The 13,896-nt window shown below is 37.7% G+C and overlaps 1 protein-coding gene across 1 annotated transcript in view; it reads left to right on the forward strand.

Annotated features, from left to right (window-relative positions):
- Positions 1-13,896, forward strand: part of NUP205 (nucleoporin 205) — a 373,309-nt gene that overhangs the window by 48,715 nt on the left and 310,698 nt on the right. The window contains exon 8 of the mRNA XM_053719689.1: positions 5,329-5,504. Coding sequence (XP_053575664.1) covers positions 5,329-5,504 — 176 coding nt within the window. The remainder of the gene's footprint in view (positions 1-5,328; positions 5,505-13,896) is intronic.

Below are 13,896 nucleotides of genomic sequence, written 5' to 3' on the forward strand. Positions count from 1 at the left end.
CCTTCCTTCATCCAAATCTCGTTTCTCTGAAGCTGACTGCTTGGAGATTGAACACTTAATTCTGTCTAAGCGTGGTTTTTCTGAGTCGGTCATTGAGACCATGATCCAGGCTCGCATGCCTGTTACTAGAAAGATTTACCATAAGATATGGCGTAAATATCTTTATTCGTGTGAATCCAGCTAAGAATTGCAAAACAAAGAACTAGAATTGCTAGAATTTAATCTTTTCTTCAGGAAGGCCTGAAAAAGGGATTGTCAGTCAGTACCCTGAATGGTCAGATTTCTGCTTTATCAATTTTACAACATAAACATTAGGCGGCTGTGCCAGATGTGCAATCTTTTTGTCAGGCCTTGGTCAAAATCGGGCCTGTCTTTAAGTCTGTTGTTCCTCCTTGGAGCCTTAACCTTGTTCTTGAAGTTTTACAGCTGGCTCAGTTTGAGCTCTTGCATTCCATAGACAATAAGTTATCTTGGAAGGTTTTGTTTCTTGTTGCTATCTCTTCTGCTCGAAGTGTCTTGGAACTCTCAGCTCTGCAGTGTGATTCCTCTTATTTTATTTTTCATGCCGATAAGGCGGTTCTTTGTACTAAGTTAGGTTTCCTTCCTAAGGTTGTTTCTAACATAAATATCAATCGGAAAATTGTTGTTCCCTCTCGGTCCTAATCCTCCTTCTTCCAAAGAACGTTTCTTACACAATTTGGATATTGTACGTGCTCTTAAATTCTACTTACAGGCGACTAAGGATTTTCGCCAGTCCTCTGCCCTCTTTGTCTGTTTCTCTGGGAAACGTAAAGGTCAGAAAGCTACTGCTACTACTGGTTACAAAGTATAATTCGTATGGCTTATGAAACTGCTGAACAACAGCCTCCTGAGAGAATTATGGCTAATTCCACAAGAGCCGTTTCCTCTTCTTGGGCTTTCAAAAATGAAGCTTCTGTCTAACAAATTTGCAAGGCTGCAACTTGGTCTTATCTACATACTTTTTTCAAATTTTACAAATTTGATATTTTTGCCTTGGCTGAGGCCTCTTTTGGGAGAAAGGTTCTTCAAGCGGTGGTGCCTTCTGTTTTGGACTGCCTGTCTTGTCCCTCCCTATTTATCTGTGTCCTCTAGCTTGGGTATTGTTTCCCAACAGTAATTACTCAAGCCGTGGACTCACCATATCTTAGGAAAGAAAAAATACATTTATGCTTACCTGATAAAAAAAATTATTTCCGTATATGGTGAGTCCACGGCCCCACCCTTTATTTTACGACAGTTGTTCTTTTGACTATAACCTCAGGCACCTCTACACCATGTGTTACTCATTTTTCTCCATTTCCCTTCGGTCGAATAACTGGGGGTTGTGGGTAAGGGAGTGATACTTCCTGCTGGCTAGGAGTTATATCTGGAAAGAAATACATTTATTAGGTAAGCATACATTTTGTTGTTTTTTTTTTTTTTTGTTTTGTTGTTTTTTTTGTTTTTTAACAGTATCTATAATAATCATATGAGGCCTCCAGTTTTTGTTTAAGGCTCCCAACTTTTTTAGCTATTTACTTCTAGATAGATTAAGTTCTCTAGCTCCCTCACATCCTGGTTTTTTTTAGGTTTAAAGGACCACAAGGCAATACATTTTTTTTTATTTTTTTTTTAATGTATAAGTTATAAAAAGAATACCTGCAAAATGGTTTGATTTTAACTCCCATCAGCCTCTTCAATTTAGGCTTAATATAATTTACCACTAACTCCCCACCAAGTGTATCCATGTAAGGAAAGTGCAATTTAGTATCTTATTTCATCCAAACGCATATTTCTGTGTTCCCGAACTCTACCATTATGTTTATTGTTGCCGATATCCTATACAAGGAATGAATTAATTATCACAGAGTAAATTTTATTAGTGTAGGAACAACATTGTTCAAAATGTAAAAAGTATTAAAATGTTTGGCTTCTGTTTATATAGCGTGTATGGCTTTCTCCCGTGCACACTAGAGAACTGGCACATTAAGCTTATGATTAGTAAGTGCGACCACAGTGACACCTGATACTACAACACATATTTTCACTTACTGATAGGGGCGGATAATGGAGTTCATGACTGGACTAAAGTGTAAATTATTTCAGTACTTTTTTATGACTTTTAAAAAACATTCAAAAGCACTCTTTATACTTTTTTTGCAATGTAACCTGTACGGCACTTTAAATAAATTGCTCAACTCTGAGCTAAACTACTTGAATACAATTTGCAGGGAGGCAATTACAGTAGTCCATATTCTTGACTGCACCCCTCATTCTGCTGTTATCATATACAGATAGCTTTTAGATGGAGATTATCACAAATAATTTATCATGTTTATCTACCTATTTACAAAAAAAAATAATTCAGGACAGATTTAAATTAACATATTTTTTTTTTGTATTATATTTGATAATGTGTCCTTAAAAAATAGAGGTACATTTTTAATTGTGGGTAATTTTTCTTTAAGGGATAGTCAACTCCAAAATTGTTATTGTTTAAAAAGATAGATAATCCCTTTTATTACCCATTCCCCAGTTTTGCACACCCAACATGAGTATATTAATATACTTTTTTAACCTCTGTGATTACCTTGTTTCTAAGACTCTTTTGACAGTCCTATTATTACTATTATGTATTGACTTGCATTTTAGCCAATTAGTGCAGTGCCATGCACAACCCACGGGCATGAGCACAATGGTATCTATATGACCCACATGAACTAGCAGTCTCCTGTTGTGAAAAGCTAATAAAAAAAGCATGTGATAGGCTATCTCTAGTGGCTTAGAAACAGGCAGAAATTTAGAGTATATTAATATAACAATCTTGGTTGTGCAAAGCTGGGGAATGGGTAGTAAAGGCGTTATCTATCTTTTTAAATGATACTAATTTTGGTGTTGACTGTCCCTTTAATGTTTTAAAGTGAAAAATCTGGATATGAGTATGCTTAAAGGAACATGTAGGACCTCGCACTTGCAAGACTTTTGGGTAGAAGTTCAAAAGATTAGCATACAGGCACAGTGCAGAAACTTTCTGAATTAACATCTTTTGTTTGCTGCATTTGGGTTTAGTCTTGTTACTGGAGTAGCCAAGGCTTGCTGTTGTCATTTTGTTAACAAAACCTGCATTGTTTAGCAGTATATTATCTAATCTTCCCTGCTGAAGCAAATAAGGGAAATGTGAAGCTGAATTAGGCTCGTGAGCTCTGCAGTTTACGCTTCCATTTCTCAGAAAACCCACAATTTTCTAAGTTACCTTTTAGTTATGTGCATTTTTTGTTTGTTTGAAAAAACGAATAACAAATTTTGAACGAATGTTCCAGTTATTCATGTTCATTAACAAAACAAACAACATTTATTAGAGAACATTTTAGTGAAGAAATCAACAAAAAATGTTGTTGTATTGAACGAATAATCCAAAAATGTGTTCATATTCATAAAAAACAAAAAAAAAAAAAAAATCACATTTAGTGATAAATGTAAAGGGGCAAACAAAAGTATATTACAACATAGTTGTGTTTTTTTTCCTCCACTATTAGCTAGATTACGCGTTAAGCACAAAATAGCTTACGCAAGAGCGATTATTTGGGCTGAACTAAATACGGTAATACCAGTGCACGCAAATGTGCTCTGGTATTACAAGTGAAGTGCAATGCGGATGCGACTTCGCATTGCACGAAAGCATTGCACTCATGAGAGCGCGCTATCATAAGCTACAATGGGAGCCTCATTCTCATGCACATATTAACACACAAATATATATTCATATACATTTCAAGTTCCTATAGAACTTCTCAGTGCCATTTTTATTTTATTTTTTTATTTTAAAAACACCCTTCAGCCGCCACTTTTAGCCCCTTATAACTGCTTTTTGCAGTTGTTTTATTAAAACAATAATGATGCTATCATTTCTATTTTTTAATTAAGATTACTATATTGAAATTTGGGACCAATTGGGGGACTTTTAGAAAATTAACCAGAGATCTGATATTTGGTTAATTTTCTGAGTGCTAACTGCTACCGCAAGCTTGCGGTAGCAGTAACCAGCCACTTGTAATGGCTGGTTATTTATCGTACTCCTGCAAACGGGCAAATTTACCTGTTTGTGGGCGCGCAATAAATTAGCACTCAACTTGTAAGCTAGCCCTAAATGTAGATAATCATTACCCATTTTCATCCCACCTAACCCCCCAATCTGATGAATTGATTAAAAATGTAGTTATTCTGATCACAATGTATCACGTAACAATAAATCTACACTGTTGCAACCTAACAGACATCTAGCTAGGTGCGCATAGAATTATTTTTTTTTTTAAATATATTATATTATAGGTTTACAACATTAATCAATTATAAGCATTAAAGGGACAGGAAAACCAAAGTTTTTCTTTCATGTTTTAGAATACAATTTTAACCAACTTTTCAATTTACTTCTATTATCTAACTTGCTTCATTCTCTTGGTATCCTTTGTTGAAAAGCATACCTAGGTAGGCTCAGAAGTTGGAAGCCAACTGCTGATTACTGGCTGCACATATGCCTCTTATGACATATGCCTCTTGTGACTGGCTTACCAATGTGTTCAGCTAGCTCCCAGTAGTGCCTTGCGGCTCCTTCAATAAAGGATAGCAAGAGAATGAAGCAAAATTGATAATGGAAGTAAATTGGAAAGCTGTTTACAAATGCTCTATCTGAATAATGCAGGATAAAACCTTTTCATGTCCCATTAAAGGGCCATAATACCCAAATGTTTAAACACTTGAAAGTGATGCAGCATAGCTGTAAAAAGCTGACTAGAAAATATCACCTGAGCATCTCTATGTAAAAAAGAAAGATATTTTACCTCAAAAGTTCCTCAGTAGCCCCACCTCCCATTGTAAAGGATTTCTAAGCAGCATTTTGTGTCTGTCCTGGGACATCTGAAAGGATGAGCCTCGTGAACTCTCATATTATTTCACCAATCAGGTAAAGGAAGCTTACTATGAAATCTCATGAGAGTTAAGTCAAATCTCATGAGATCACAGTAAGAGTTCATGACCTCAGCACTGCTGATGCTGATTGGCTGCTGTTCATTTCTTCATTTTTTTTTTTTTTTTTACCTGCAGCTGGGAGCAGGTGAAGTATAGCTTTTTACACAGAACTAACTCTGCTGAGCTGAGGAGATTGTGAGGTAAAATATCTTCCTTTTTACATAGAGATGCTCAGGTGATATTTTCCTGTCAGCTTTTTACAGTTATACTGCATCAGTTTCAAGTGATTTAGCATATGAGTATTATGTCCCTTTTAATTCATAATTTTTTTATTAATGCATTTATTTATCTTATTTTTCTAAGCACTGGCAGAGTTCACAGAAGCAGACGAAGCCATGGCAGAGTTGGCTATTGGGGGAAATGTTTTCTTATTCCTCACTGATGCAGTGGTGCTATCTGATACCTTTTTTATGGAGGAATTCTTCATTCGCAGGATTCACAAATTGACCACCGATTTTCTTACACTCATGCCTATGAAGGTAAATTGTTTTTTATTCTGTATTTCTTAATCCTTTAATGACCAGTTTACACAAATGGATTTTAGAGTGTCATACAGTAATTTTATTATTTGGCATATGAATAGATTTATGTAAGTTAAAGGGATAGTGAAGGCCAAATTAAACTTTCATGATTCATATAGGGCATGTAATTTTAAACCACTTTCTAATTTACTTTTATCATCAAATTGACTTTGTTCTCTTGGTATTTTTAGTTGAAAGCTAAACTTAGGTAGGCTCATATGCTAATTTCTAAGCCCTTGAAGGCTGCCTCTCATCTGAATCCATTTGACAGTTTTTCACAGCTAGAGAGTGTTAGTTTGTGTTTCATATAGATAACACTGTGCTCACGCACGTGAAGTTATTTAAGACTCTGCACTAATTGCCTGAAATGCAAATTTATCAAAAGATCTGAGATAAGGAGGCAGTCTGCAGAAAATTAGATATAAGGTAATTACAGAGGTAAAAAGTATATTTCTATAACAGTGTTGGTTATGCAAAACTGGGGAATGGTAAATAAAGGGATTATCTATTTTAAAATAAAAAAAAATCTGTTTACTATCCCTTTAATTAAGAAGATTACTTATTTGGTGAGATGTCTCATCTTGGACTTGACATGGTTTCTTTGCTTTACAATTTTACAATCTTTAGACTTAACCTGAGTTTTGCTTATAGTAGAAACTCACATTGGTGAGAAAAGTATGCTGCCCCTTATTTAAAGGGAGAATGTAGTATATTTTTTCTCTCCTTTTTATGTAATTTGTTAGAATTTATTAAATTATTTACAAACTGCTTCTTTACATTTATTTTGTCACTTGAAATATCTGATTTTGACTTGTGTCCCCACCTATACTTAAAATGTTGGTAACTTAAAGGGACATAATACTCATGCTAAATCACTTGAAACTGTTGCAGTATAACTGTAAAAAGCTGACAGGAAATATCACCTGAGAATCTCTATGTAAAAAAAAGAAGGTATTTTACCTCACAAATTTCTCAGCTCACCAGAGAAAGCCCTGTGTAAAAAGTTTTTTTTTTCCCCCAGTTACTGTCCAGCTGCAGGTAAAGAAAAAATTAAATAAACTGCAGCCAATCGGCATCAATAGTGCTGAGGTCATGAACTCTTTTACTGGGATCTCATGAGATTTGACTTAACTCTCATGAGATTTCATAGTAAACTTCCTTAAACTGAATAGGGAAATAACATGAGTGTGCATGAGGCTCACTCCCTTGCGTGTCCCGGGACAGACATACTGATTTGCTGCTTAAAGTCCTTTGCAATGGAGTGTGAATACTTAGGACATTTTGAGGTAAAATATCTTAGTTTTTTACATAGTTGTTCAGGTGATTTCTTTTTTATGAAAACGATGAGTCCACGGATCATCTTTATTACTAATGGGATATTCACCTCCTGGTCAGCAGGAGGAGGCAAAGAGCAGCAAAGCAGAGCTGTTAAATAGCTTCTCCCTTCCCTCCCACTCCAGTCATTCTCTTTGCCTACGTTAGTGATAGGAAGAGGTAAAGTGAGGTGTTAGTTTAGATTCTTCAATCAAGAGTTTATTATTTTTAAAGTAGTGCCAGAGTGTGCTGCTTTGTTCTAAGGTGTAGCTGTAGTCCATATCGGTCTCTTCAGTAGGGTTATGGTGGCTTTAGAGCAATGGGAACTTGTGGGACATAATGCTCACTGCGCCTCCCATGTAATTTTTGCTGCCCTTACCAAGAAAATCTGAGGGATATTACTCGGAACTTTCGTTTTAAATTACAGGTCCATGTGAGGGAGAGGACCTCGCAAACCTGGGAATTGCCTTACTGTCCGGCAGAAGATGAGGTAAGTGCGAAGTTTATTCTGGGGGTTGAAAAGGCTCAGAAGAAAGGTTGGACACTTAATCTTTATTATACCTTGTGGGATTTTACCTCTTTATCAGAGGGTTACAGATAGATTCCCCCAGAGGCTTAGAGGACACTTTGGGACAGTTTAAACGCAGACACGGGGGATGCATGGGACATGTGCTCTCATCTCCCGGCGGTTTCATGTTAGCCGACCGGGAGATCCCCTATTGACAAAACTGATGCTTATTCTAAGACAGGCTCAGTGTGAGGGGAGTTACGCTCAGTAAAAATATTTGAATGGGACTTGTGTTCTCATCTCCCGGCGGTTTAATAATAGCCGACCGGGAGATCTCCTATTACCATAACTGATGAGCTATACAAAAGACGAGCTCAGGGAGAGGTGTGTAAGGGGACTGTGTTCTCATCTCCCGGCTGTTTAATAATAGCTGACTGGGAGAACACATATTGACATCAGTGTGAGGTGTTTTGACATTTAGTCTCTCGGACTAACAGCTGCCAAGCTGAAGCTGATCAGTCCGTTATTGCGCTCCTGACGGTTCCACTTTGTAAAAATAAAAAGATCAATGGCGACCTGGAGATTATTATGCTAACGCCCATGATGGGTGGAGTTATGTGTGGGGCCAGTTTAGTTGCGCACCACTTTGTCAGTTTTTTCTGAGTATCGGAAGGGATAGAGGAGAGTGTTTACTCTTAAATAGAGAAAGTAACTGACCGGACAGTGTTTTAAAAGGTCTTAGTCCAGAATGTTTACTGTGCAAAGGGCTGGCAGGTACTTAAGCTAGGTAGCCGAGGTGTAGAGGGGATTTCTTTCATGTAATTAGCAAGAGTCCATGAGCTAGTGACGTAGGGAATATACATTCCTACCAGGAGGGGCAAAGTTTCCCAAACCTCAAAATGCCTATAAATACACCCCTCACCACACCCACAAATCAGTTTTACAAACTTTGCCTCCTATGGAGGTGGTGAAGTAAGTTTGTGCTAGATTCTACGTTGATATGCGCTCCGCAGCAGGTTGGAGCCCGGTTTTCCTCTCAGCGTGCAGTGAATGTCAGAGGGATGTGAAGAGAGTATTGCCTGTTTGAATTCAATGATCTCCTTCTACGGGGTCTATTTCATAGGTTCTCTGTTATCGGTCGTAGAGATTCATCTCTTACCTCCCTTTTCAGATCGACGATATACTCTTATATATATATATATATATACCATTTTCGTTTCAGTACTGGTTTGGCTTTCTACAAACATGTAGATGAGTGTCCTGGGGTAAGTAAGTCTTATTTTCTGTGACACTCTAAAGCTATGGTTGGGCACTTTTTTAAAGTTCTAAATATATGTATTTAAACATTTATTTGCCTTGATTCAGAATGTTCAACATTCCTTTTTTTCAGACAGTCAGTTTCATATTTGGGATAATGCATTTGAATCAATCATTTTTCTTACCTTAAAATTTGACTTTTTCCCTGTGGGCTGTTAGGCTCGCTGGGCTGAAAATGCTTCATTTTATTGCGTCATTCTTGGCGCGGACTTTTTTGGCGCAAAAAATCTTTTCTGTTTCCGGCGTCATACGTGTCGCCGGAAGTTGCGTCATTTTTTGACGTTCTTTTGCGCCAAAAATGTTGGCGTTCCGGATGTGGCGTCATTTTTGGCGCCAAAAGCATTTAGGCGCCGAATAATGTGGGCGTCTTATTTGGCGCTAAAAAAATATGGGCGTCGCTTTTGTCTCCACATTATTTAAGTCTCATTTTTCCTTGCTTCTGGTTGCTAGAAGCTTGTTCTTTGGCATTTTTTCCCATTCCTGAAACTGTCATTTAAGGAATTTGATCAATTTTGCTTTATATGTTGTTTTTTCTCTTACATATTGCAAGATGTCTCACGCTGCATCTGAGTCTGAAGATACTTCAGGAAAATTGCTGTCTGGTGCTGGAACTACCAAAGCTAAGTGTATCTGCTGTAAACTTTTGGTAGCTGTTCCTCCAGCTGTTGTTTGTATTAAATGTCATGACAAACTTGTTAATGCAGATAATATTTCCTTTAGTAAAATACCATTACCTGTTGCAGTTCCAACAACATCTAATGTTCAGAGTGTTCCTGATAACATAAGAGATTTTGTTTCTGAATCCATTAAGAAGGCTATGTCTGTTATTCCTCCTTCTAGTAAACACAAAAAATCTTTTAAAACTTCTCTTTATCCAGATGAATTTTTAAATGAACATCATCATTCTGATTTTAATGATTCTTCTGGTTCAGAGGATTCTGTCTCAGAGGTTGATGCTGATAAATCTTCATATTTATTTAAAATAGTATTTATTCGTTCTTTACTTAAAGAAGTTTTAATTGCTTTAGAAATTGAGGATTCTGGTCCTCTTGATACTAAATCTAAACGTTTAGACAAGGTCTTTAAATCTCCTGTGGTTATTCCAGAAGTTTTTCCTGTTCCTGGTGCTATTTCTGAAGTAATTTCCAGAGAATGGAATAATTTGGGTAATTCATTTACTCCTTCTAAACGTTTCAAGCAATTATATCCTGTGCCGTCCGACAGATTAGAGTTTTGGGACAAAATCCCTAAAGTTGATGGGGCTATTTCTACCCTTGCTAAACGTACTACTATTCCTACGGCAGATGGTACTTCCTTTAAGGATCCTTTAGATAGGAAAATTGAATCCTTTCTAAGAAAAGCTTATCTGTGTTCAGGTAATCTTCTTAGACCTGCTATATCATTGGCTGATGTTGCTGCAGCTTCAACTTTTTGGTTGGAAACTTTAGCGCAACAAGTAACAGATCATGATTCTCATAATATTATTATTCTTCTTCAACATGCTAATAATTTTATCTGTGATGCCATTTTTGATATTATCAGAGTTGATGTCAGGTTTATGTCAAACTTGGAATGCTGATATGTCTTCTAAATCGGCTCTACTTTCCCTTTCTTTCCAGGGTAATAAATTATTTGGTTCTCAGTTGGATTCTATTATCTCAACTGTTACTGGTGGGAAAGGAACTTTTTTACCACAGGATAAAAAATCTAAAGGTAAAAACAGGGCTAATAATCGTTTTCGTTCCTTTCGTTTTAACAAAGAACAAAAGCCTGATCCTTCATCCTCAGGAGCAGTTTCAGTTTGGAAACCATCTCCAGTCTGGAATAAATCCAAGCCTTCTAGAAAAGCAAAGCCAGCTTCTAAGTCCACATGAAGGTGCGGCCCTCATTCCAGCTCAGCTGGTAGGGGGCAGATTACGTTTTTTCAAAGAAATTTGGATCAATTCTGTTCACAATCTTTGGGTACAGAATTGGTTTCAAGATAAGACCTCCTGCAAAGAGATTTTTTCTTTCCCGTGTCCCAGTAAACCCAGTGAAATCTCAAGCATTTCTGAAATGTGTTTCAGATCTAGAGTTGGCTGGAGTAATTATGCCAGTTCCAGTTCTGGAACAGGGGCTGGGGTTTTATTCAAATCTCTTCATTGTACCAAAGAAGGAGAATTCCTTCAGACCAGTTCTGGATCTAAAAATATTGAATCGTTATGTAAGGATACCAACATTCAAAATGGTAACTGTAAGGACTATCTTGCCTTTTGTTCAGCAAGGGCATTATATGTCTACAATAGATTTACAGGATGCATATCTGCATATTCCGATTCATCCAGCTCACTATCCGTTCCTGAGATTCTCTTTCCTGGACAAGCATTACCAGTTTGTGGCTCTGCCGTTTGGCCTAGCTACAGCTCCAAGAATTTTTACAAAGGTTCTCGGTGCCCTTCTGTCTGTAATCAGAGAACAGGGTATTGTGGTATTTCCTTATTTGGACGATATCTTGGTACTTGCTCAGTCTTCACATTTAGCAGAATCTCATACGAATCGACTTGTGTTGTTTCTTCAAGATAATGGTTGGAGGATCAATTCACTAAAAAGTTCATTGATTCCTCAGACAAGGGTAACCTTTTTGGGTTTCCAGATAGATTCAGTGTCCATGACTCTGTCTTTGACAGACAAGAGACGTCTAAAATTGATTTCAGCTTGTCGAAACCTTCAGTCACAATCATTCCCTTCGGTAGCCTTATGCATGGAAATTCTAGGTCTTATGACTGCTGCATCGGACGCGATCCCCTTTGCTCGTTTTCACATGCGACCTCTTCAGCTCTGTATGCTGAACCAATGGTGCAGGGATTACACAAAGATATCTCAATTAATATCTTTAAAACCGATTGTACGACACTCTCTGACGTGGTGGACAGATCACCATCGTTTAATTCAGGGGGCTTCTTTTGTTCTTCCGACCTGGACTATAATCTCAACAGATGCAAGTCTTACAGGTTGGGGAGCTGTGTGGGGGTCTCTGACGGCACAAGGGGTTTGGGAATCTCAGGAGGTGAGATTACCGATCAATATTTTGGAACTCCGTGCAATTTTCAGAGCTCTTCAGTCTTGGCCTCTTCTGAAGAGAGAGTCGTTCATTTGTTTTCAGACAGACAATGTCACAACTGTGGCATACATCAATCATCAAGGAGGGACTCACAGTCCTCTGGCTATGAAAGAAGTATCTCAAATTCTGGTTTGGGCGGAATCCAGCTCCTGTCTAATCTCTGCGGTTCATATCTCAGGTATAGACAATTGGGAAGCAGATTATCTCAGTCGCCAAACATTGCATCCGGGCGAATGGTCCCTTCACCCAGAGGTATTTCTTCAGATTGTTCAAATGTGGGAACTCCCAGAAATAGATCTGATGGCTTCTCATCTAAACAAGAAACTTCCCAGGTATCTGTCCAGATCCCGGGATCCTCAGGCGGAGGCAGTGGATGCATTATCACTTCCTTGGAAGTATCATCCTGCCTATATCTTTCCGCTTCTAGCTCTTCTTCCAAGAGTAATCTCCAAGATTCTGAAGGAATGCTCGTTTGTTCTGCTGGTAGCTCCAGCATGGCCTCACAGGTTTTGGTATGCGGATCTTGTCCGGATGGCCTCTTGCCAGCCGTGGTCTCTTCCGTTAAGACCAGACCTTCTGTCGCAAGGTCCTTTCTTCCATCAGGATCTCAAATCCTTAAATTTAAAGGTATGGAGATTGAACGCTTGATTCTTGGTCAAAGAGGTTTCTCTGATTCTGTGATTAATACTATGTTACAGGCTCGTAAATCTGTATCTAGAGAGATATATTATAGAGTCTGGAAGACTTATATTTCTTGGTGTCTTTCTCATCATTTTTCCTGGCATTCTTTTAGAATTCCGAGAATTTTACAGTTTTTTCATGATGGTTTAGATAAAGGTTTGTCCGCAAGTTCCTTGAAAGGACAAATCTCTGCTCTTTCTGTTCTTTTTCACAGAAAGATTGCTATTCTTCCTGATATTCATTGTTTTGTTCAAGCTTTGGTTCGTATAAAACCAGTCATTAAGTCTATTTCTCCTCCTTGGAGTTTGAATTTGGTTCTGGGGGCTCTTCAAGCTCCTCCTTTTGAACCCATGCATTCATTGGACATTAAATTACTTTCTTGGAAAGTTTTGTTCCTTTTGGCCATCTCTTCTGCCAGAAGAGTCTCTGAATTATCTGCTCTTTCTTGTGAGTCTCCTTTTCTGATTTTTCATCAGGATAAGGCGGTGTTGCGAACTTCTTTTGAATTTTTACCTAAGGTTGTGAATTCCAACAACATTAGTAGAGAAATTGTGGTTCCTTCATTATGTCCTAATCCTAAGAATTCTAAGGAGAAATCGTTGCATTCTTTGGATGTTGTTAGAGCTTTGAAATATTATGTTGAAGCTACTAAGTCTTTCCGAAAGACTTCTAGTCTATTTGTCATCTTTTCCGGTTCTAGAAAAGGTCAGAAAGCTTCTGCTATTTCTTTGGCATCTTGGTTGAAATTCTTAATTCACCATGCTTATGTCGAGTCGGGTAAAACTCCGCCTCAAAGGATTACAGCTCATTCTACTAGGTCAGTTTCTACTTCCTGGGCGTTTAGGAATGAGGCTTCGGTTGATCAGATTTGCAAAGCAGCAACTTGGTCCTCTTTGCATACTTTTACTAAATTCTACCATTTTGATGTATTTTCTTCTTCTGAAGCAGTTTTTGGTAGAAAAGTACTTCAGGCAGCGGTTTCAGTTTGAATCTTCTGCTTATGTTTTCATTAAACTTTATTTTGGGTGTGGATTATTTTCAGCAGGAATTGGCTGTCTTTATTTTATCCCTCCCTCTCTAGTGACTCTTGCGTGGAAAGATCCACATCTTGGGTAGTCATTATCCCATACGTCACTAGCTCATGGACTCTTGCTAATTACATGAAAGAAAACATAATTTATGTAAGAACTTACCTGATAAATTCATTTCTTTCATATTAGCAAGAGTCCATGAGGCCCACCCTTTTTTGTGGTGGTTATGATTTTTTTGTATAAAGCACAATTATTCCAATTCCTTATTTTTTATGCTTTCGCACTTTTTTTATCACCCCACTTCTTGGCTATTCGTTAAACTGATTTGTGGGTGTGGTGAGGGGTGTATTTATAGGCATTTTGAGGTTTGGGAAACTTTGCCCCTCCTGGTAGGAATGT

Source organism: Bombina bombina, chromosome 6 (genome assembly GCF_027579735.1).
Source record: "Bombina bombina isolate aBomBom1 chromosome 6, aBomBom1.pri, whole genome shotgun sequence".
NCBI lineage: Eukaryota > Metazoa > Chordata > Amphibia > Anura > Bombinatoridae > Bombina > Bombina bombina.